Genomic DNA, 25,153 nt, shown 5'->3' with positions numbered 1-25,153 from the left:
TATTTCAATGTGACCACGTTACAATCCTAAACTAACAAACTTTTGGTAATTATACTATTATACTTCATAGCAGTTTAATGTATGAGAAGAAGTGATGGGGAAAATGGCATTTTACCTACAAGGTCCAAATAAAAGGGACAATAAAAAGGGACAACATATTTTACATAAAGTTTTTGGAGCCGCCTGCAAATAATAATGTTGAAAATGATTAAATCACTAAAGACTTGCTTACTTACATCTTCCTGTGTTGACTTTCATCAGGTGACGGAGGACATGAAGATCCTGACCCAAGTTTAAATGTAATTTTTGGCACAGCACTCTCTGGTTTTTCTGATTTTTCCTCTCTCTGTAAATAAAAATTTAGTAAGTGCAAAAATACACAATTCTACAAATAACACGAAATAAAAAAATAGTAACCTAGTGAGATTTCGATCCAGTGTGTAAAATGTATGTTGAAAAACCACCACCCAAGCTCTATTTCTTAATAAGTATATAGCAATATTGTGGTGTAGTGATATGTATTGATAATCAGGAAGTTGTAAAGAATGTTCTTGCTGTTATTAAGTGGCTCAGTGGTCTACAGAAGATGTCATATGTCATCTCTGTGCTCACTTGCTGGTTGCAGATCGAGTTGCGTGCATTCACTGAGCAGATTGTTTAAATTACACACCCACATGGGAATTCATATCAAGGTGAAACTTTTTATAAAGCCTTTCAGAATAACAGTGTTTAAATGATGTTACTAGTTTAGTTGCATACTTAATGTTTGTGGAAATATGAAAAATTACCTAAAAACAATTCTGTAATTTCTCATTAATGGTAATCTTCTGACATTTTAATATGTTTTGGTAAACGTTTTATATGAAGACTTACTGACTAGATAACTAGACAGTATTTTGCTCATAACTATAGAAGTTATGTAATGTTTCACTTTTCAGATACTAATTACTTATTCAGTCGTTTGACATTATTTTCATTTGTTACCCTGTCAGAGTGCATTCAGGTTGAATGCATCATGTATGTAGCATATGAATTTTGAAATTCATTACAATTTATGAACAATGATCATGTGAAACATACTGTGTAATCAAGCAGAGAGAGACATGTATGGTAGGATGTGCAAGGCCTTACTGAGGGGGTGGCAAGATGTGGTCACACTAAGGGATGCAAAAATTGTCCGGGCATAGTGTTGGGGGATAGAGGGTGGGAAGGTGATTTCAGAATTAACCAGGAGAACTAGCCTTTGTGATCCTATCATTTGCCTACATGAAGAAGGCTTTCCCTCAGCCTGCAACTGTGAACATGCCGTGTTGTCGGAGATTCATTTCTACAGTCATTTAATTTAAGAAGCATCAGTCAGAAATGATTATTACCTAACACACAACCGGTTGGTTCAGATAACTTGCTTATGCTCAACAATGGAGTTCTTGTTACTACTTCGTTGTGATATTGTGGGGTCTTAAAATTCAGTAGGTGGGTGATGATACAAATAAACCTTTCTTTTTATAATGGATGGGTTAAGACCTGCTTATCTGAACAGCGGAATAAGTTTGAGATATTTATGGAAATGCCAGTGACTGAGCATCTTCTGAACACAGTTTCAGAACAACTAAACATGATAAACAAACTACTGAAGGTTGAGTACTACTGAAAGTTATCTAAACTGTCTATAGAATGAAACACAATTTAAAATTGACTTCTATGACATAAGCAATGAGTTTGTTTCACTCAAAGCATGGAAATGTAAAGTAAAATTATTATAGAACACAGCTTCTGGAAATGGATATTTCTCTAATTGCTATTTATAGCCTTTTTTTACTGCTTTCTCTCAAATAAAAAGCACTGCTTATAATTTATGAAGATCAAATAAAATTTAATCTTTATTATTCATTATACTTAAAGCTGATATACAGTAGCTGCTATAAAAAGTGAGATATACATTTTGTTTTAATTTCAATTTTCTTAGAAAGTTTATACAATTTTTAATTTATTAACTATAATCATACATTTAATTTGTTGTGTGCAGTATTATAATCAATATTGTTCACTAAAGTAATAATCTTCAAAAATGCTTCTTTGGAAATGTAGTTTTATGGTGGGGGGTGGGGACATAGCTCAGCAGTTCTGCTGGGGGTGGATGATCACCTCTGAATCCTTCTGAGGATGTGTTTCATGTAACGTAGCCAGTTTAAGGACCCTAGAAGCAAAATCTTTACTGCTGTCCTTAAAACCAATAAATACAGGATTGTTCTTGTTTATTTGATTTTTGGAAAATACAAAGCTTGGAAAATGATTAAAGTAAATTTGGAATTGTGGATGGCTTGAAGAGGAAAATTATGCTGTCAGCAAAAAGTTATGACCACATTATGTCCCAGTTAATCAAAAAAGAGAACATTTGCGTGTTCTTATGGGGAAAGGGACATTGGAAATGCTTCTCTCAAGGAGTATTAATTCAGCTCTATAGTCCAATCAACGAAGACCAAAATAGAGGAAAAAATTTGTGCAATCACAAATTTTTGTACAGTGGTTGGAGGGAGTGCCATACAACATACTAAAAATACTGACCAGTGGGGTGTGATCATGGGGGGTGGGAGTATTAAAGGCCTCTTTGTGTGTTCCTTGAATAACTGAAAACTACGGCTTCTAGTAAAAATATTTCTCAGTGCAAAATGAAACTACATTAAATTTCCTACAAAATATGTGCCATTCATTTTGTCTTTAGGACTAATATTTCCCACTTGCAAGGGCTGAAAAACCCCTAGATTAATAAAAATAGTGTTTAATGATATTAAATTAACATGTATTGTGAAATGAAGTGGATAAGAACAAATATTAAATGTCTGTACCACATCTAACTGCAGTAGAGCCATATTTAAGGATAAATTGTGTGCTGGGGGTATAACAGGATAGAGCAGGGTGGAGGGAGGGGTTTAGTACATGAGGGAAGGCATGTCACCAGATTGTGATCATGCACTTCCTTCCTTAGTAGATCTGAAAACTGAAGAGCAAGCAGGTGAGTCCCACTCTCCCTATCCTATTACATCCCAACAAGCAACTACAGGGTGTTTCACAAAGTTACACCAACTCTGCTGCAGCTTGCCTCAGGAATCACTGGTGACCCAGAGAGCACATGCACTCAGGGGTTACTTTCCACAAAGAGTGTTAACAATACATGGAATACAGGTATGAGATAATAATAATAATACTAAAGCAAGAAACAAATATGCAGAGAACTACTTAAAATTCTGCTCATTATTCTACATTGATAGACAGAAATTGATTCTTAGTCATCCCATAAGGCAGCTGTAGCTATCTTCTGAGAAGGGCACTTTCCCCCATCACAAGTGCTGCTCACTTTTCAGTTTACAGGCAGACTATATATCCACAACATTTCCAGTCCAGTTCACTTAGGTGAGCAAACAATCACCTTGAATGAGCTCATGTTTATATAGTGGAGTTAATTTCAGTTTATTAAGTGAGTGCTTATTTGCAGTTGTTAAGTGAGCTGATATACAAAATACACTTCTATAAACAATGGTAGAGAAGTATTAAATTTGTGTGTCATTGGGAAATGGATGGGTATATATGACATCTGCTGCTGTCTATTGTTGCAAGCGTATTGTACATTTGTATAACGTGCTGTAGTCACTTGGTCATGAATTAACGAATGACCAGAAAGTTAGAGCATTTCACTAACCACTAATTGTTTTACTGGTAGATTTCATAAGCATCTTCCATTCAGGAATTGCTGTCACTTGCAGAGTGGTATGCACTGGGTGGAAATGTTTAACACAAATCTACAGTAACTCTTGTAACGTGAGTGTGAATATGTCTGACGGAATGGGACTGATCATGTTCAAGTCTAGAACAGTTACCCACTGTAATGCACTGCTTAACTTATGAGGGAATATCTTAAACTCTGTAACATCTGTATCACCTCTCTGACAATCTTTGTGGCAGAAGGAGCCAACTGAGCCTCAGGACCTCTTAATGATATTGGAGAGCTGAGGTTGGTGTGACGCATTTAATAATTAAGCCTCATGCTGTGAAAAGTACTCAAGCCATTGATACTGGAGACAATGTAAACAACATTGTAGAGTAAATTTTGAATGCATGTTACACTTGGGGGCAGGCTCTTCAGTAGACAGTTGATAGCTCCAACTGTTGAAATTTTTTACGTAACAGCTCACTTAAAACCTGCAAATAACTATTCAATTAATAAACTAAATATAATAGCACTATTAATAAAATACCAGGCAAGTAAAGTTATTTTTGTCTACTTACAAGAGAGAACAGGACATGAAATGCTGGTGACATATAGTCAGTCTGTAAAATGAAAAGCAAGCAGTGCTTCTGATGGGGGAAATTGGCCTTTGCAGAAGAACACTACAGCTCCAATTTAGGATGACTAAGAATCAACTTCCCCTCTAGCTGTGTAGAACAGTGCACAGAGATTTACGTGGATTCTGTCCATGTGTGTTTGTTGTGTTAGTGTTATTGGTAATTCATATCTGTTATTTCATGTCATGTTAATGCACTTCATGGAAAATAAACACCTCTAAGCAGGTCTGCACGTCGCTTCATCTTTGATTCGTAAGGGGCGCTGGGGAGATTTAGCATTACAGTAAAACTTCATTTATACATTTTTCTCTTATACATTCTTCTCACTTATGTGTTTCTTTTTTTCTCTGTGTCCCAGTGAAATATCCACAGTGTGCACAATTTATGATACAGTGTTTCAGAGTTGATTGCCGGCAAGTGAACTGGTATGGCCGATATTAGACTATAATAAAATCTGATAGGGTAATAGGGAACTTCGCCAAAGTGAGGCATTGGTCAAATTTGCTTTGATCAAATCTAGCATCTCACCTTAGATTTGATCAAAGGAAGTGTTCGTCTTATGTTTACTGCATGGAGATATCAACTGCTTGGAGTGCTAGCATCGCTGGAGCCTTCTGACACACAGTGATTATCAATATGACTCCGAAATTTACATGGTGCGTCGCATATATAGCAAAATTGATAGAAATATTTGAGGTAGGTGAAGCACTGTGTAGCTTATGACATGAATACAAGAAGCAGAATAAAAAGTGAGAGCTATAAAAAAATTACAGACTCTTTTTTTTTATAAAATGACATTCTCTTCTGTGTAGAGGTTTATATTTTCCTTTATATCTTTTCTAAGTATGCTACCTGCGAAGCCTAAATAACGTTTTGTAGAATGTAACTTTTTATTTACTGGATTTTTAATTTGTGTTTACCAATTAATTTGATAGTATAGTTCTATATTTCATATACGGGTATTTCACACTTATACTTTTTTTCTGTAGTCCATTGAAAAATGTATAAACCAAGTTTTACTGTACATTGTGAAACACCCTGTAACTGCTACTTGTGACATACTGGGGTGACTAGAGTGAAAATCACCTGCCTGATCTTCTGTTTACAGAACTATGAAGGAGGGAACTGCATCACCACAATCTAGCGACCTACCTTTCTTCGTGCTCTACCCTCAATCACCCATTCAACCCACCATTTTGTAACACACCCAGAACATAATTTATCCCTTAATATGGCTCTACTGCACTTATACGTGGTACAAACATTTAATATTTGTTCTTAACCCACACCATTTAACAATAACCATTAATTTCACGCAATTAAAACACTATTTTTAATAATCTCTGATTTTTCCATCTACTGTGATAGGAAAACTATTAGCCTTACAGAAAAAAAATGAATGGGACATATTTTGTAGGAAATTTAATGTAGTTTCACTTTGTACTGGGAAATATTTTTGCTATAAGCGATGTTTTCCAAGTTATTCAAGAAACACAGAAAAAAGTGACCTATAAATGCTCCCTTTTCTCCACTCTCACACTCACATCTCAGCAGTCAAGATTTTTAGAATGTGGTTCATGACACTACCTCCAACCATTGTAGAAACATTTGCAACTCCATAATTTTTTCCCCTAATTTTCTTTCACTGACTGGACTACTAGTAGTGCGTGGAACTATGTTTAGATGTTCTGGTAAAAATGTTTAAATTTACTTTTGTTAAGAAGCAGAGAGATCTTGCATAAACAAAGAATTTTGTGACTTTCTTCAAACAGGCTAAAAAAATTCTGAGTGGCATGCTATGCAGTCATTATTCCAAACTTCAGATTACTGAATATTACTGAACTATAAAGTACTGGTCCATCAAACTGAAAAGGACAACTACTGTTGAACTGTCAAACCATTTACTGACTTAACAGTTGCTGTTCTTCAGACAGAACGTTGGAAATTACTTATGCTGTCTACTACTGAGAGAATGTGATATGTGAGTGAACATGACAGTACAATCTACGAGTAAGTGCATGTTTTTAAATCAAGAACTGTGTGTAAGGTTGGACTTGGTAGAAGTTTATGTATTGTTACAATGGAAATACGGTACAAACATTTTAGACAAGAACGTTTTATTCAGTAGTTTTAGTTAGACCTATGATAAAGAACCATCTTTGCAATAGGAAATAATAATTTATGCACCATCCTGACACACATAGAGTAGCCTGTCTTTTAAACAGCTTCTCCATATGAAACCACATTCTATATCACTTCAGAACAGGTCATGATTCTAAGAAACACTCACAGGTGAGTAAATGTCAGTCGGCAAACAGACCAACATAGATGCAAAATGCATCATGTCATACTGAAGAATATTCCACTTTTGTTAAAAATGAAAACAAATGAGGAAGAGAGTAATAGCAATACGTAAAAAAACAGTATTCCATTTGACTCCATAGATGTATCATGGCATTGCACTGAACAGATATTTGAAAGTTGTGCAGGGGCAGTTGAATTTAGTGAAACTAAACTTCTAACTGTTGTTCTTTATAGGTCCCCGAACTCTGGTTTCAGAGCATTCCTGATCAAGCTAGAGAGGGTTTTTGTTTCAATTTATAGGAAGTACTAGAAATTAATTATATGTGGTGACTTCAATATAAATTTTGTATATGATGGTGCAAGAAAAAGGATGTTGGTAATCTCCTAAATTCACATGATCTGATGCAGACTATGTTTTTTCCAACTAGGGTGCAGGGGAACAGTAGCACAGCCATAGACAATATTTTTATTCTAGAATGAAATTTTCACTCTACAGCGGAGTGTGCGCTGATATGAAACTTCCTGGCAGATTAAAACTGTGTGCCAGACCGAGTCTCAAATCTGCCAGGAAGTTTCATACCAGTGCACACTCCGCTGTAGAGTGAAAATTTCATTCTATAAACAACCCCAAGGCTGTGGCTAAGCCATGTCTCCGCAATATCCTTTCTTCCAGGAGTGCTAGTTCTGCAAGGTTCACAGGAGAGCTTCTGGGAAGTTTGGAAGGTAGGAGACGAGGTACTGGCGGAATTGAAGCTGTGAGGACGGGGCGTGAGTCGAGCTTGGGTAGCTCAGTCGGTAGAGCACTTGCCCGCGAAAGGCAAAGGTCCCGAGTTCGAGACTCGGTCCGGCACACAGTTTTAATCTTCCAGGAAGTTTCAATATTTTTATTCATTCTTCATTACCAGATGGGCATTTTGTTAGTAAAAGGGTGAATGGCCTTTCAGACCATGATGCATAAATTTTAACTCTAAAAGGCTTTTGTACTCAAACAAATGTCACACACAATTACAAACTATGTAGGAAAGATAATCCAACAGCAATACAGAGTTTTTTAAACCTTGTTAAGGAACAAGAGTGGCAGGTTGTTTATAGTGCCGATAACATAAGATGATAAATGTAATGCTTTCCTTAACACATTTCTCATGCTCTTTGATAGTTGCTTTCCATTAGAATGTTCTAAATGGGGTACGAGCAGTAGTAGGCAGCTCAGTGGCTGACTAGTGGGATAAGGATATCATGTAGAACAAAGTAGGAATTATATCAAAATGTTACAAGAGGTCACAATTACACTACAGTAGCTCATTACAAACAGTACTGTAAGGTGCTTAAAAATGTTATTAGGAAGGCAAAGAGCATGTGGTATGCAAATAGAATAGCCAATTCACAAGATAAAATAAAACCATATGGTCAGTTGTGGAGGGAGCTTCTGGTCAGCAGCAGCACGAGGTCGACGATATAGTCAGTTCGTAGTAAAAATATTTCTGTTACTAAAAAATCAAACATATGTACAGCATTTAACAACCATTTTCAGAGCATTGCTGGTGAATTAAACAAAAGTTAAGTTTCTACAGGGAATCACATAACTCTCTCGGCAAATGCCTTTCCATAATTGATGTCTGAAATACTCCTCTGTGATACAGACATGGGTGAGATTGAATCAATAATTAAATCACTGAAGACTAAGTACTCTCATGGATATGATGGAGTGCCTAGCAGAATATTAAAGTACTGTGCTGTATTTCGCCATATTTGTAATTTTTCCCATAGAAATGGTCAGTTTACAAGTGATTAAAGTATTCAGTAGTAAATCCACTTTATAAAAAGGGAGAAAGGGATAATGTAGACAATTTGAGACCTATTTCTATGCCATCAGCATTTGCTTAAGTTATTGAAAAGGCTTTGTACGTAAGGATAATTGACCATTTTATATGACACCCTTTGCTAACAAATGTACAGTTTGGCTTTAGAAGTCACTTAATAACTGCAAATGTTATATTCTCTTTTCTCTGTCAGTATTGGATGGGTTAAACAAAAGGTTTCGAACACTAGGGATATTTTTTGATTTAACTACGACGTTTGATTGTGTTGATCACAAAATATTGCTCCAGAAGTTGGGCATTACAGAATATGGGGAGTAGCTCACAATTGGTTCACCTCTTACTTTAACAACAGACAGCAAAAGATCATTATTCACAGTGTTTAGAATGGCTGTGATGTGGGGTCTGCGTGTGGTATTGTCTAGTGTGGGGTGCCCCAGGGGCCAGTGTTGGGGCCGCTCCTGTTTCTTATTTATATAAATGATATGTCCACTAGCATTACAGGTAACTCCAAAATGTTTCTGTTTGCTGATGACACTAGCCTGGTAGCAAAGGATGTAGTGTGGAACATTGGCTCAGTTTCAAATAATGCAGTTCATGACATAAGTTCATGGCTTGTAGAAAACAAACAAATGCCTAATCACAGTGAGACCCAGTTTTTACAGTTTCTAACACACAATTCAACAAATCCTGACATTTTAATTTCACAGTATGCGCATATGATTATTGAAACTGAACAGCTCAAATTTCTAGGTGTTCAGATAATTCCAGATAAACAAAGTAAGAGCCTACAGAAAATCAGACCAGCTGTGTGGCTGGATTGAAGAGTTTTTAGCACACAGAACACAGCATGTTGTTATCAATGGAGAGACGTCTACAGACATTAAAGTAACCTTTGGCATGCCACAGGGGAGTGTTATGGGACCATTGATTTTCACAATATATATAAATGACCTAGTAGATAGTGTCGGAAGTTCCATGCGGCTTTTCACGGATGATGCTGTAGTATACAGAGAAGTTGCAGCATTAGAAAATTGTAGCGAAATGCAGGAAGATCTGCAGTGGATAGGCACTTGGTGCATAGAGTGGCAACATGACCCTTAACATAGACAAATGTAATGTATTGCGAATACATAGAAAGAAGGATCCTTTATTGTATGATTATATGATAGCGGAACAAACACTGGTAGCAGTTACTTCTGTAAAATATCTGGGAATATGCGTGCGGAACGATTTGAAGTGGAATGATCATATAAAATTAATTGTTGGTAAGGTGGGTACCAGGTTGAGATTCATTGGGAGAGTCCTTAGAAAATGTAGTCCATCAACAATGGAGGTGGCTTACACAACACTTGTTCGACCTATACTTGAGTGTTGCTCATCAGTGTGGGATCCGTACCAGATCGGGTTGATGGAGGAGATAGAGAAGATCCAAAGAAGAGCGGCGCGTTTCGTCACAGGGTTATTTGGTAACTGTGATAGCGTTACGGAGATGTTTAGCAAACTCAAGTGGCAGACTCTGCAAGAGAGGCACTCTGCATCATGGTGTAGCTTGCTCTCCAGGTTTCGAGAGGGTGCATTTCTGGATGAGGTATCTAATATATTGCTTCTCCCTACTTATACCTCCCGAGGAGATCCTGATTGTAAAATTAGAGAGATTAGAGCGCGCATGGACGCTTTCAGACAGTCGTTCTTCCTGCGAACCATACGCGACTGGAACAGGAAAGGAAGGTAATGACGGCACGTAAAGTGCCCTCCGCCACACACTGTTGGGTGGCTTTCGGAGTATAAATGTAGATGTAGATGTAGATATCAAACTGTCATCGAAAGCACATGTCCGGACATTCAGGATATTTTTGGCTCAGAAACAGGCAGTTCGGGCAATAAGTGGTTTAAGTTCACGAACCTCTTGTCAACCTCTATTCACAAGTATGGCATTGGCCTCTCAAAATATATATTTCTTACTGTCATTACTTGTTAACAATATTATAGCTTATTCCCAGGAATAAGCAGATTTCACTCAGTTAATACTCGTCAGAAATCAAAACTGCATTTGGATCAGACTTCCTTAACTCTTGTGCAGAAAAGTGTGCAGTATACTGGTGCATCCATTTTCAATAAGTTACGACTAGAATTCAAAAATCTTACCAGTAATCCACCCGCTTTCAAATCGAAACTGAAGAGTTGCCTCATGGGTCACTCCTCCTATTCTCTCAAGGAGTTCCTTGAAAAATTAAGCTGATTCTTGTGTTGTTGATTGTGTTTCCTTAAACTTATGGCTTGACTTTTATCATGTTCATAAACATTTTATTTTTGTTATTAATTTTATGTTGTAATATCATGTACTGACACATTCTATGACTTTGGAGATTTTCCCCTCAATTTGGTCTTACAGAGCTTGATGTTTAAATAAAATAAATAAAAAATTTATAACATCTGAATAATTTTTAGAAGTTGTACAACAGTTATCACCAGCATCACACCACAAGTTACTCAGGTTGCACTGCCACCCTCCTTTGGATCCTGCATCAGATGTCATTGGAAAAATGCGCCCAGTGCCAATTTTTAAATCATTTATACACTACTCATTTGCAACATTCAGATGTTGGACATGTATTGTTTGTTTCCGAAGTCTCTTACACAATCCACAACTTTAACAGATTTCTTTTTAATCATCTAGAAGATTTAATTATTTATGATATATGTACACCAACACACACTCTCTCTCTCTCTCTCTCTCTCTCTCTCTCTCTCTCTCTCTCTCTCTCTCTGTGTGTGTGTGTGTGTGTGTGTGTGTGTGTGTGTGTGTGTGTGTGTGTGTGTGTGTGTTTTTTTTCTTTTTTCTTCTTCTTATTACAGATGTTACGACTGAAACAATGATCATGGGCAGGTTCTGGAATTTGGAATCAAATTCAATCTGTTTTTTATTCTCACATTAAAGGCTCTTATATTTAAACATAAAGGAATTTGTGCAGATACATAATAATCGCACAAAGAATCTTCTAGACTACAACAGCATTTATTTTTGAGATTCTCTGGTCTGGTTTAGTACTTCTGGTGTCTGTTGTGTTTTCAGTACTATATTTTATTTAGAAACTTTACAGACATATAAATGGTGTTTTTTTCATACATTTTCAAACTGTGAGTAAGTAGCACATAATGTTATCTATACCTGGTCTCATATTGATGTAGGAAGGGAGTGAATTACTAGACATGGTCATATAGAAAAGGCTGTTCCATCTCAAGCACCTGTATAACACTTAGTCAACAAGTAGGCAATCAGGCAGCCAGGCCATAGCCTACACAACCATACTGCCAGGCAGAGCACTCACAGGCAGGGGTGAATACGTGTCACACACGCAAGCAGAACGCATGCTATACGGCTATCTGGTGGATAGCCAACCCAACCTGCACCTTCTTGCGGGCAATCTGAAAAGCACTTTTGAGTGCCCATGCCGCATGTGGTAGTGCTGGAACAGCCTGTTGCAGGATATGACATGCACCTGCCTTCCTCTGGCCTTTGAGGTGACTTAGGAAACAAGGTGTCCCAAAATTGGCACCCGAGCACTCCAGCATGAAATACATCTCTGGATGTAAAACAAAGTTACTGTTTTTCAAAACATAAGACATAAGATCCCTAATTTCCAAGAAAATCTCTGATAAGTATGCAATATGGCAACAATGCAGACTGGGGAGTGTGATTTAAGTTTCACCTACAACTGAAGACACAGTCAGTAATCTTATGCTGTAACTGAACGATGATAATGTAGTTGCTGTTGTGGCAGCAACCACAGATCAGACTTCACAACCCAACAAGGGCTGTGCAACCAAACTGCCTACAAAATCCTGCTCCAGAGTGCTAGAATGCTGCTGGCACAACACACTACAATATCACACTCTCTCTTGTGGTGGGCTAGGTTCCCACATTCTGTGGTGCAACATTGCATTTCCATAGCCAGAGCAACTACAAATACTTGTCACTCAGTCTTCAGCAGTATTTGTGTTATTACTAGTTTCATGACTGATGACAGTAACTAATACTGAGACAGTCACCATGCTAGTCGTCAGTTCAATGTGGGACCGAGCAGCTTCAAGTACGCCAAACAGCGTCATCAGCTATCCGACGGTCTAGAACCCACTACCGGAAATAATCATAACAGGTTTCAAGCTGGTGCGACTGAGTGACGATCTCCTCTCGAGTGTCTTCGTATAGCACTCTGGGTGACTCCGAGGTTCTGGGTTCAGCCTAGGTCATCTGTGCACCTGACCTGCTCTTCATGGCTGCCACTGTGTAAGCTTACTGGCAGTCATGGATGCCTTCCTCACATGAGTAACGTCATCTCACTGGCCGCAATTCTTCTCCTGAGGCAGCACTACACTGCTTAGTGTACACATGCACTACTGTGGTTCCAAGCACAATGCAGGGAATTGTTTAAGTGGTAGCAACCCACTGTGCGGATGACCACACATGCCACTGCGTTGCCGACTACAATCTTTGCATGGAGTCTAGCAATACAAAGAAGAACGAACATTATTACTGAATGATCTTTCCTGAATCTGCTCTTGCCATGGTACTGGTAGAACGCATCCCACAGTTCTCGCACGTCATTTTGGGTGACAGAGATGTCTGCATTGTTGATACCATTATGTTTGACGTCAGAAGAAAGGCAGTAACAATGAATGACATCATAGGAAAGTGATTATCAGTATCATTCAATGAGGTGAGTGAAAATAACTATTTTTTGACTTTTTCTCATTTAGTTGTATTAACAATGTTTTTTCCACATGGATTGGATGGTTTGCCCGGTGAAAGAGGACTCAATCCGTGATTTAAGAGACTACAGAGGAGTTTTGTGGAGGTACTGCAGTGCCATGACCAACCCTAGGTAAATTCTGCTGTGAGCCTTGTGAACACTGAGTTGAACAGGCTGCTGCTGAATGAAACGAAGTATCGTGCAAGTGCACTGTATATTGCTACAGTTGGAAGGTGGGGATATACTAGACATAGCCTACACTTGAGTAGGAAAAGGAAAGATAGCTTGGCTGAGATTCTTGAAAATAATATACAAGGGGGGAAAGGGGGGCGGGGCACGATCACACACAGTATCCCTGAGGTTACTGGTGTCAGAGAGGCACCATTTTTAGGTTAGAATCAGGATTCGGGCACCATGTTTTGAAAGACGTGAAAATAACAGAAGAGCCCCACAAAATACTTAATAATGCAAAGAAAAGTAACGTTAGCTTATTTCATCAAAATATTGAGGGATTAAGTAGTACGGTAGAAGAGCTTCTTGTCTGTTTGGAAAATTTTGCCTGGCCGAGTACCCCATAACCAAAGGCTTAGATAAATTACAATAAAAGACTACACATTGTTGCAACGTACTTGTGCAGGGGGGGGGGGGGGGACAAAAAAAACCAGAGGGGAAGGAGGAGCTGTTACATACATTAAGATAGAACACAAGTTCAAAAACAATGAGACAAATAGTTTTTGTAGTGATAAGCACACAGAAGTGTGTGCTAGTGAATTAATGCTGAAAAACAGTTCACTTTTAACTGCAACTGTATATAGATCCCCACTGGGAAATTTTGAACTATTTATGAGGAATCTGTATTCTCCACGGTGCTGTTAGACAGCAGCAAGCAATTAATAATCTGTGGTGACTTCAATGTTGATTTCTTTAAAGCATTGTGATAGGAAAAACTATCTGGAAACCTTGTTTGGATCCTACAATTTGGTCTCGGTAATTAACTTTCCCACATGGGTGGATAAAGACAGTAGGACCCTAATTGGTAACGATTCCTTTGGTGAAGCTAAAAGTAAGAAAATAATTGTTTACCCAGTAACAAATGCTCTCTCTGATCATGATGCACAGTTGGTTAGGATAAATAACATACCACCTTATGATATGGACACTTTTCAGTGGAAATTAGTTAAATAATTAATGATTCCAGGACAAATGTTTTTAAGAATACTTTACAGGAGATGACATGGGATGTAATTTATAATGAACCAAATGTTAACATTAAATTTAATTTATTCCATGTTAAATAAATATCATTACTTGAAAGTAGCTTTCCCCATAAGCTAGTAAAAAAGACACGAAACAGCCAGGTAAAAAACCATGGATCACTAGTGGCATTAAAGTATCTTGTGAAACGAAAACGAAAATGTATCTTTTGACAAGAACAAGTAGGCATCCTGCAGTAGTTGCACACAACAAAAAAATACTCAAAAGCACTAAGAATGGTTACTAAAATATCAAAGAACATGCAGATAATGTCAGAAATCAGTACTTTTGACAACAGACTTAAGGCAATATGGAATGTAGCGAAGCAAGAGAGAGGACAACGAGCCACAGAACAACACAAGTGTTACTGAACTGAATGGGAGGACTATAACTGAGTCACAGGTAGAAAATGCATTTAATAATCATTTCTTAAATATAGCAGAAAGCATAGAGGCAAATAGTTCATGAGCAAAAATCACAACAGTATGTTGAAAATGTAACTTCCATAAAATTCAATCATATGAATGTATCACCAACTCCTCCTCCTGAAATTATGAAAATTACACAGTCTCTCAAAAATAAAAGCTCATGGTGTTTCCAATAGGGTACTAAAAATTTGTACCCATGTAATAACCACAATCGTATCTGAAAAACGTAATCCATCACTAATTCAAGCCATTTTTCGAGAGAGATTGAAATATGCCATTGTTCAACCCTTCGTTTAGGAAGATGATATGAGAGATGTCAATAATTACCAACTTGTTTCACTGCTGACATCATTTTCCAAAACTTTTGAGAAAGTGATGTATTCTAGAATAGTACATCACCTTAGCAACAATAGTATCCTTAGAAAATCATGGTTCAGGTTTCAGAAGGTTTGGTCTACTGAGAATGCTATTAACACAGTTACTCGCCAGATTTTACAAGCATTAAATAATAACCAGATGGTAGTTTCTGCAACCTCTCTAAGGTATCTGACTGTGTGAATCACAGTATTCTCCTAGATGCATTAACATTTTTGGGGATTGCATGTGTAGGCAACCAACAGGTAATGTCAAATCTAACCAAAAGAATGTAGAGAGTTATACTCAGTAAGTCATGCAATACAGTCCATGGAGGAATCATATGGGGGTTCCTCAAGGTTCAGTCTTAGGTCAACTACTGTTCCTCATACATGTAAACGAACTGCCCTCTAGTATACAAGAAGCACAATTAATTCTTTTTCAGATGACACTAGTATTGTAACCAATCCAAGCAAACATAAGAAATGGTAAAAAAAGTTTTCTGTGAATGGTCTCAACCTCAATTTTAAAAAGATTCAACACATTCAGTTCTGCACATCTAGAGGTACTACACCAATGATAAGTGTAACACATGGTGAGGAAATACTACATAGGGGGGAAACTTCAAAATTCTTAGGGGTTGATATTGATGAGAATTTAAATTCGAAAACACATTTTGTAACTCCTAAAACAACTTAGTTCACCCACATTTGTGCTTATAATCATTGCAAATCTTGGGGAGGGACAAATGAGTAAGTTGACATTTTGCATATTTTCATTCAATAATGTCATATAGAATAATGTTCTGGGGTAACTCATCTTAAGAAGAGTCTTCATTGAATATAAACATGCTGTGAGAATAATATGCGGTGCTCACCCACAATCATCTTGTACACACCTATTTAAGGAGTTGGGCATTCTGACTACTGTTACACAGTATATTTATTCCCTCACGAATTTTGCTGTAAATAATCTACTATAGTTCAAGAGGAACAATGAGGTACATAATTACAAAGGAATAATGACATTCATTACTCCACCTTCAGGTTGCCTTTAGCACAAATAGGGGTTGCACAATGCTCCTACAAAAATTTTTGATCGTTTACCCAGTGATATAAAATATCTGACAGACAGCAAAGTAAAATTTGATAACAAACAAAATGTTTCTCCTTGACAACTCTTTCTATTTCTTAGATTAATTTCTATTTTTATAATGTGTAAAAGGTAATGGGTAGGAATTACTAATTCACATCTGTATACCTTTTTCTCTTCCCGTAAAATTATATATGTATATATAAGAAACATTTAGAATGTAGCCGTATGTATAAATAAATTTGTGATGTGAATGTATAATGACTCTTTTCACATCATTACCATCCACCATGCAAAATGATCCCTGGAACATGTTACTAATTAACACTAAAAGAAACAGATGGCAGTTTACATACTGTTAGATGTAGGCATGTAGGTTGTTGGGGCACAGTGCTACATGCACCCAATCATCTGCAATGATTTGTTTGGAATATATGATGCCTGGACATTGCGTCACATAATATAGAGAATGCTCATGGTTAGCATTCAGATGTAAGGATTATAAGTGTCAGTTGCAAGAAGTTTAACAGTAATACTGGTGTTAACCCCTTCCCTGCTATATTTTTTTTCTTTTGTTGTGGATACAGGCACTGCAATGAGCGAACCAGGAGTAGAGTGTGTTACACTATGGAGTAACAGATGGCGCAAATGCAGGCAGGGAACAATGACTTGCATAAACAGTTACATGCTTTGGGTCATTGGATGTGGTCAAATTACATCTGGTTCAAGGAGCCAAAATATATGTGATGTACCACAATGAGTTGAGAAATGCTGATACATTTGAACTTCTCAGGACAGGCTTGGTACAGCAGAATATTATAAAGAATAGTTGCAGATATTACACGGAGCAACTGAACAATCTAAAACTTAATGGCAATAGATTCAAATGGTCAGAAAATGGCGACAATAACAGGATCATACCACATGAGGCAGAACAAATTGTGTGCATTTTCCATGGGTTGCCACCCAATGTATCAAGACAAGCATGGGCAGTGTCCTAACAACTTAATTGTAGTCATACAAATAGTGAACCAAGTCCAAGATAAAAGAGGAATTTTTTCTACAGAAGCCAAGTGTTATCACTGTGGACAGTCAGGTCACATACGGCAAGAGTGCTGTCAGCCACTGTTTATGAAATGTGGGGCAGTAGGACATCGGGAATAAATTGTGGGCAGAAGCCTGATAAGGGGAGACAATATGGAAACAGTAACCTACTGTTACATAGTAATGGGGGTTCCAAGGCCACCAAGCAGCACTCCCAGTAAATTCTATCACAACTAAAACAAGGGCATAGGTATAATTTCACTCAACTGGCTTAAATAGTGAAAGAGAACATAAACTTTTATTTGACACAGATTCTCATGTGTCTGGAAATTCTAGATCTCTTCGACTGTATGGAAGTTTTGCTAGCATAGGCAATAGTTACTGTGCAATATTAGGATTACAATTCTTACATGAACATAACACTGAAATTGACCTTGGAAAGCATCATAGTAGAACTCAATGGAATGTCATTCATTCTGGAGGAAAATGCTGCAAGCGCAAGCACAGGTTTGTGTGTGTGTGTGTGTGTGTGTGTGTGTCTGCAGGGGGGGGGGGGGGGGGGGAAACTCGTACAAAAATTAATAGAAACAAATGTAATTAAAAAAGTAGAAAATGCAATAAAAGAAATAAACAGCAATCATAAATAAAATTGCATTTACTCTCTCCCAGTCTCATGTATAATCACTGACACAATCACACTAGCACACATCACGTAAGACAGCATTAAATATGATCAGATGTTCTAAAACTGTCAGTAAAAACACAAGTAAGACATGAGGAAATCTAAAATTGATTCACAAGAAAATTTGGCCAGCTGATCACTCGCAAAAACCACAGATGAGCCAGCCATCCTGGTAACACACTAAAAACGTTGCTCTAAAACTTCAAGAAACAAGTCAAACACTGCACAAAACCTTAAAGAGATTTACCACACTTGTGTCACTGCCATTTAAAATAAAGGGCAATTCAGACAACAAATGAGCTGCTGTTGCCTTCTTATCTGAATACAAAATACATTCTTCTAAAATATGACAAACCATAGTATGCGTCCCACATGCATCACATATTGGAGAGTTCTCTCACCGAGCAAGAAGCCATACATCAGAGGGCTGTGCCCTACATGGAGACAAGTGAGAAGGATATTCAGTTAGACAAATGTCACTATGCGCTACAAGTAGTACAATATTTATGACATGCCATTAGATGTTAGGATTTAAAGCCATACAGGTTTTTCTGACTATACATGTGGAGAAGGAGCAACAATCTTTTTTGTACTTAGCAAATTGTGGTAGAAAGCGTATACTCAAATTTTCAGAGATAGCGCCACCTCGCCATCACCAGCTTAAAAAAGGACTGAAGTTTCCTCGGCTGTGAGAGTGCGCTCAGTAAATTGAAAGAATTCCTGACAACTGGTCCCATGTTGATTTTTCCAAATTATGACAAAAGCAATGTGTGCTTTACTGTGTATTGAGTCTACAAGTGGACAGAACATAGCATCCAGTTGCCTATGCCTTGTGCTAGCTGAATAATGAGGAAAGAAATTACTCTACAACAGAAGGAAATGCTGAACCTCATATGTGGCGTAATATATTTTCAATGTAATTTATATGATACGAAATTTAAAGTGATAATTGATCATGCAGCATTAAAATGGCAATTTGGCTTGAAATATATGTCAAGCAGGTTAACGCAATGGGCACTGAAACTCAATGAGTTTGATTTTGAGGTAATCCTCCAACAACTGTAAAACATTAAAAAAAGTAATTCAGACATCTAAATAAATGCACTACAAGAAGAAGATAGCAATGTCAGGGAACAAAATAAAAACAATATGGGATATAGTGAAAGAGGAGACTGGTAGAACCAGAAAGGAACAGGAGCAAATAGCACTAAGGGTAGATGACACATTAGTAACCGATGGGCATAGTGTGGCAAATCTATTTAACAAGTACTTTATATCTGTTACTGATAGAATGGGATTGTCAGGATCAGTAAATGATGCCCTTGAATATCTGAAACTAGCCTTTACAAACAGCTTCAGGTACACGAATATGTCACTCACTTCACCAAAAGAAATAACTTCCATAGTAAAATCTTTAAAAACAAAGCATTTTAGTGGTTACGATGAAATATCAACGAAGTTAATTAAGGCAAGTTACCAGTCAATTATAACTGGGACATTTCCTGACTGGCTAAAATATGCAGATGTTAAGCCTCTATTCAAGAAAGGGGATAAAGAGATACCATCAAACTACAGACCGATTTCACTTTTGCCAGCATTCTCAAAAAGTTTAGAAAAAGTAATGTACAGGCAGCTTCTCAACCATCTGACCACAAATAACATATTATCAAGAACACAGTTACCGAGAAGGCTATTTACACCAACAGTGAAAATGTACTTAATTCATTAAATAACAAGTTACAAGCAGCAGGTATTTTCTGTGATTTGTCAAAGGCATTCGATTGTGTGAACCACAACATCTTTTTAAATAAATTAGAATTCTATAGTGTCACGGGCAGTGGTGCAAAATGGTTCAAAACATACCTCGCTAACAGGAAACAAAGGGTATCAGTGCAAGGGACTAGTGAATTAAGTCATCAGTCATCATCAGAATGGGAAGAAATTACATGTGGTGTCCCACAGGGATCCATCTTAGAGCCATTGGTTTTTCTTGTGTACATTAATGATCTCTCATCAGTTACACTGCCAGAAGTAGAGTTCGTTTTGTTTGCAGATGACACAAGTATTGCAATAAATAGTAAGTCGAGTGTAGTTTTAGAAAGCTCTGCTAATGATATTTTCATGGATATTAATAAATAGTTTAAAGCCAACTCACTGACATTAAACTTCGAAAAGACTCACTATATGCAATTCAGAACCTGTAAGAGTTTTCCACCCATCATATGCATAAAGTATGAAGAAGAGCAGATAGAAGTGGTTGACAGTCTTAAATTCCTAGGATTACAACTTGATAATAAATTCAGTTGGGAGGAGCACACCACAGAGCTGCAGAAATGGCTTAACAAATCTGTATTTGCAATTCGAGTGTTTGCAGACATAGGTGACATAAAAATGAAAAAGCTTGCATACTTTTCTTACTTTCATTCCATAATGTCATATGGTATAATATTTTGGGTAACTCTTCAAATCAAACAAAAGTTTTCAGAGTCCAAAAGTGTGTAATATGTATTAATTGTGAAGTAAATTCATGGACGTCCTGTAGAAACCTCTTCAATGAACTGGGTATACTAATTACTGCCTCTTAGTATATTTACTCCTTAATGAAATTTGTCCTAAATAATATATCTCTTTCTCCAGTTCAGTTCATACATAAAATACCAGGAACAAAAATGATCTGCACAAGGACTTAAAAGCACTTACTTTAGTTCAAAAAGGGGTCTACTACTCAGGAACACTCATCTTCAATCATTTGACAGCAAACATAAAAAATTTAGTTACAAATAAAAATCAGTTTAAAAGGAGCCCGAGAGACTTACTAGTGCCCAACTCCTCCTACTCCAGTGATGATTTTTTAAATAGAAACAAATGATGTATTGTATATATTTTATACTATTAGTATTGTTATTTCAGATTTTTTTTTAAAAAAAGGACATGTTCCACATCCACAAGGATCTCCTCAGCACAGATCTATGGAACAAAAAACTAATCTAATCTAATCAAAGACAGAAAACAGAAGGTTAGTCTGTTATGCTGCAGAATGGCAGAAAGTGTAAGCTCCAGACAAAGACTGTAAACTATTTGCTAAACAGCTACAGTTCATCATGTTATGTAAGCAAATAAAACTTTGACCACACACTGTGGTTCCAGCTGCACTGTGGGAAGAAGTGTTCAAACTGGCATAAAATCATATGTTAGAAGGCCATGGGGGAGGGGAAATCATCAAAGAGCCATGGAATGATGTCTAGCAAAACATTATTGGTGACAAACACATAAGCAGGATGTGGAACTGCATGTGAAGAACTGTGTATCGTGTGCACAGGGGGCTGAATTAAGCCATCAGTATAGCCCACTGCAAAGATTGTCAGAGGTTAAGTAAACCATTTGAAATGATCAGTTTGGACATCTTAGATGATTTTGGACAAATGTCAGCAGGGAATTGCAATGTAGTGGCAGTAACACATCACTTTTTGGCTTCCTGGGAATTGTGGTTGTTCCAAATCAGCGAGTCAACACAATGGCTCAGGCCATGGTGAATAATTGGTTGTTGGAATTCAGCATTCCAGAAACATTAATTACAGACTAGGTAGTTAATTTCAGGTCAAGGTTAAGGAAGCAATATTGTCATTTATTACATATTTGTGAGTTATGAACAACCATGTTACACCTGCAAACAAATAGGAGAACAATGTGAGTTCATCGGACAAGAGGAAAGATGTTACGTCATAATGTCAGCAGTAATAACAACAGTTGGGAATGCTATTACCCTAAATTGTTGCAGTGTGTAATTCTAAGGTTCACGATAGTAAAGGTCTATCAAAGTTCAAGGTAGTGTATGCCTGGGAGATGGCATCATCATTTGACGTTGTGAAACCTAAAGTAGAGAAAAATGGGGAACCAGTAAGGAATTCCCCAAGAACTTTCAGGATGGTATGGAATCAAGTGTAGCAAATAAAAAGGCATTGGAATGTCAGAAATACTAAGTTCTCTGAATACTGTGTAGGACAGGGGGTTATGTTCACAAGCCCTTACACCACGAGTGCAATGACAAAAAAATTCTTCACGGCCTGTACCAAATAATTGAGATGACCTCATGAGCAAATGTCAAGCTTAACTTCCTACACGTACAACAGTTGTCCACACTGGGTGTATCCACCCCTTTTGGGGCCCAATGGAATCTCGACTGTCATTACCAGTGTCAGCGTCAGACTGAAAAAAAAGGGGGGGGGGGGATGTGTTAGAGAGGTGAAGATGGCACAATGACTAGAACAGACCACTCCTTCACAATCTACACATATGTTACCTTGTGCATTAAGACCTAGAGGTATGCTAATGTAAAGAGAAAGGGATATTCTATCAAAAATTGCAGGATTTTATTAAGTGCATAGATGCAGGAGTATGCCCATGGGGCATTCTTGTACCACAACCATGTTTTCACTGGGTATACCCAGTTGCAGATATCACCACTTGCTATGAGCAGGGAAGCTCAGAGGGAACAAAGTGCTTAGAACTATGGATCAGCAGGACACTAATGAAGGGAATAAAGTGTGACACCTTGTGACCAACTTCTCGGCTTCCAGCAACAATAACAGAGGCTACGGTTCTGAATCTAATGTTTCCTCTGCTGTATTTACCAAACAATCCTTTAGAAATACTGCTGGCTAGGAACCTGACTTACCTGAATAATACACTAGCTACTACTAACTCAGTTCTATCGGTTAGCTTATAGCCACATGGAATGTGAGTATTAGCCCAGAATAGATGTTCCAACATATTCACCAATACCACAACAGATACCAGCATAGGGGCATGGTAATAGGAGTTTTTTGTCAGTGAACCATCTTCACCCTGGTCCTCACATGTATAACCTATGTCTGTCAACAGTGGAGAACCGTTTGCCCACCCAAACTTCCAACCCATTACATACCAATCCAGTGGGTTGACACCAAATTATTTTCAACAACTGCGGGTGTACCAGCCAGAATGCACCACGTGAAGGAGAGAACATAGGAGGACAGTGAGCATCGAAAGTGCAAATAAGAATTAAGAAAGAAAACATGTAATAGTACCATGTTAGTTTAAGTGATTCACAGGTTTAGCAGCAGCCTGGGACAGAATCATCCACAGACCATACCCCACAATCCATCAATGGGCATGCAGGCAAGATACCTACAAAATCCTGCCACCAGGTACTAGAATACTGTTGGCACAGCATGCTCTATTACTGCAGCCTGCTGCAGCAGTGGACTAGATTTCCACATGCTGTGGCACAATGTTCCACTTCCGTAGTCACATTTGTGACCAGAGGCAGGCTCCTGTCACAACATACTGTAGCTAGGCAGAGTAACTATAAACATTCGCTACTCAGTCCTTAGAACCACTTGCATTTGCACTAAAACTGATTCCGAAACTTCTGACTGCAGCCAACAGTGAGACAGTCTCCATGCCAGGCAGTGGTCAAAAGCAGTTTCAACTTCACCTAGCAGTGTCACAACCTAGCTGCTGGTCTATAGGCCGCTACTAGACACGATGGTTCTGTGTCTCGAGCCAGTGCCACCTAGTGAAAGGCTACCTCTAGGGTGCCTTAGCCTGGCACTATAGGCATCTCCCAGAGTCCTAGGTTCAGCATAATGCATCTGTGTGCCTTGTAGCACCCTACCACTTAGCGCGCGCGCGCACACGCCCACACACACACGCGCGCACACACACACACACACTCTCACTCTCTCACTCTCTCTCTCTCTCTCTCTCTCTCTCTCTCTCTCTCTCTCTCACTCTCACTCTCACTCTCTCAGGCACTGCTAAGCACGAACAGTGTTCAAAATGCTTCCTGTGAGTGGCAATTTACACTTCTGAAAGCTGAATCACAATGGTGTGCACCTTTTGCCATGTTAGCACCCAAGATATTAATGGCTGTTTAAATACAGTGTGGGGATGGTTTCCGTCGTAACCTAAAAGAATTGTTAATATTAAACGTGACCATCCTATTTTACAAATTGAAGTTAATGTTACCACTTTTGCTTTTACATTATACTTTGTCTTCACTTTCTGATGCTCTTCATGCTGCACTAGATCATTAGTTAGATTTTCGAAGAAGGATATGTGATTTATTGATTTATTCTTTTTAATTTTTTTTTCTTCAGGAGTGTAAAAGCTTTGATTGATATAGTTTTCTCTGTCTCTCATAAAATTACATTACATCTAACAACTCAAATAAAATATGCATAATATACAGTTTTTTGGTACACCTAAATCAGTGAAATAATTTGAAACATTTATGACATAAATGATCCTGTTCAACTGACTCAAATATATTGTCCATCAGTGAAGTAAAGCACTTTACTTTCTGTTTATTGATTCATATAGTCTGCTTCAATGGTATGTTGCATTGATTACATTTCAGTGAATAAACAATTTTTCCTTTTTTGAAAAATTATGTTCATGTTATTTGTCTTTAAACCACATATCTTAGTTCCTCAAGAGTCTTCTAGCATAAACAATTAATTTTTTGTCAATATTGCTGTCCAGTCATCTACATAAGAAAATGGTGTTAGACTGAATCTGAGTGGCATGGCATTTATGATGGGTGTTCCAAACCTTCAGGGTCCAAATTATATAGATGGTAGAGGATCCAAAACTGAGGATTTTGAGATCTGACACCAATGGTTAGTAATGACTTTGTCAAATTATTTGAGGACTCTAATGATAATGCGTATGAGGCACAAATTTGGAAAATATTTACATTTTATAACTAAGAACTGTCTATTACAATTTCAGAGATGCTTAAATTCTACCAAAGTCAGAAGAAGCAATATTAAACAAATGTCATGTGGGTAGCTGACTTACATGAACTATGTACAAAGTGGATCTTCACGTAAGTTGTTGTCTAATGCAGTCATATGGTAATTTTTTTATGAGGCGTATTCAGATTTACGATATTCCAGACCAAACACTTGACAAATGCAGTCAATAACACAAGCTTTAAAAAAATCAAATGATGACTGCAGCTCCCTGTATCAACTCATGAACGCACCTTAGGTTACAACCTTCCCATTATATCACAGGACTCCAACCAGAACATCATAT

The 25,153-nt window shown here is 37.6% G+C and overlaps 1 protein-coding gene across 5 annotated transcripts in view; it reads right to left on the bottom strand.

Annotated features, from left to right (window-relative positions):
• Nucleotides 1-25,153, bottom strand: part of LOC126297480 (transcription initiation factor TFIID subunit 3) — a 310,461-nt gene that overhangs the window by 121,076 nt on the left and 164,232 nt on the right. For all 5 annotated transcript variants that reach the window (XR_007552531.1, XM_049988354.1, XM_049988355.1 and 2 more), the window contains one exon: nt 237-346. Coding sequence is in view for 4 of the 5 variants with exons in the window: in XM_049988354.1 (XP_049844311.1) it covers nt 237-346 (110 nt within the window). In the remaining variant the exon portion in view is untranslated. The remainder of the gene's footprint in view (nt 1-236; nt 347-25,153) is intronic.

The sequence above is a fragment of the Schistocerca gregaria genome, chromosome X (genome assembly GCF_023897955.1).
Source record: "Schistocerca gregaria isolate iqSchGreg1 chromosome X, iqSchGreg1.2, whole genome shotgun sequence".
NCBI lineage: Eukaryota > Metazoa > Arthropoda > Insecta > Orthoptera > Acrididae > Schistocerca > Schistocerca gregaria.
Note: the sequence above shows the minus strand (reverse complement) of the source record. Positions and strands in the feature narration are given on the sequence as shown.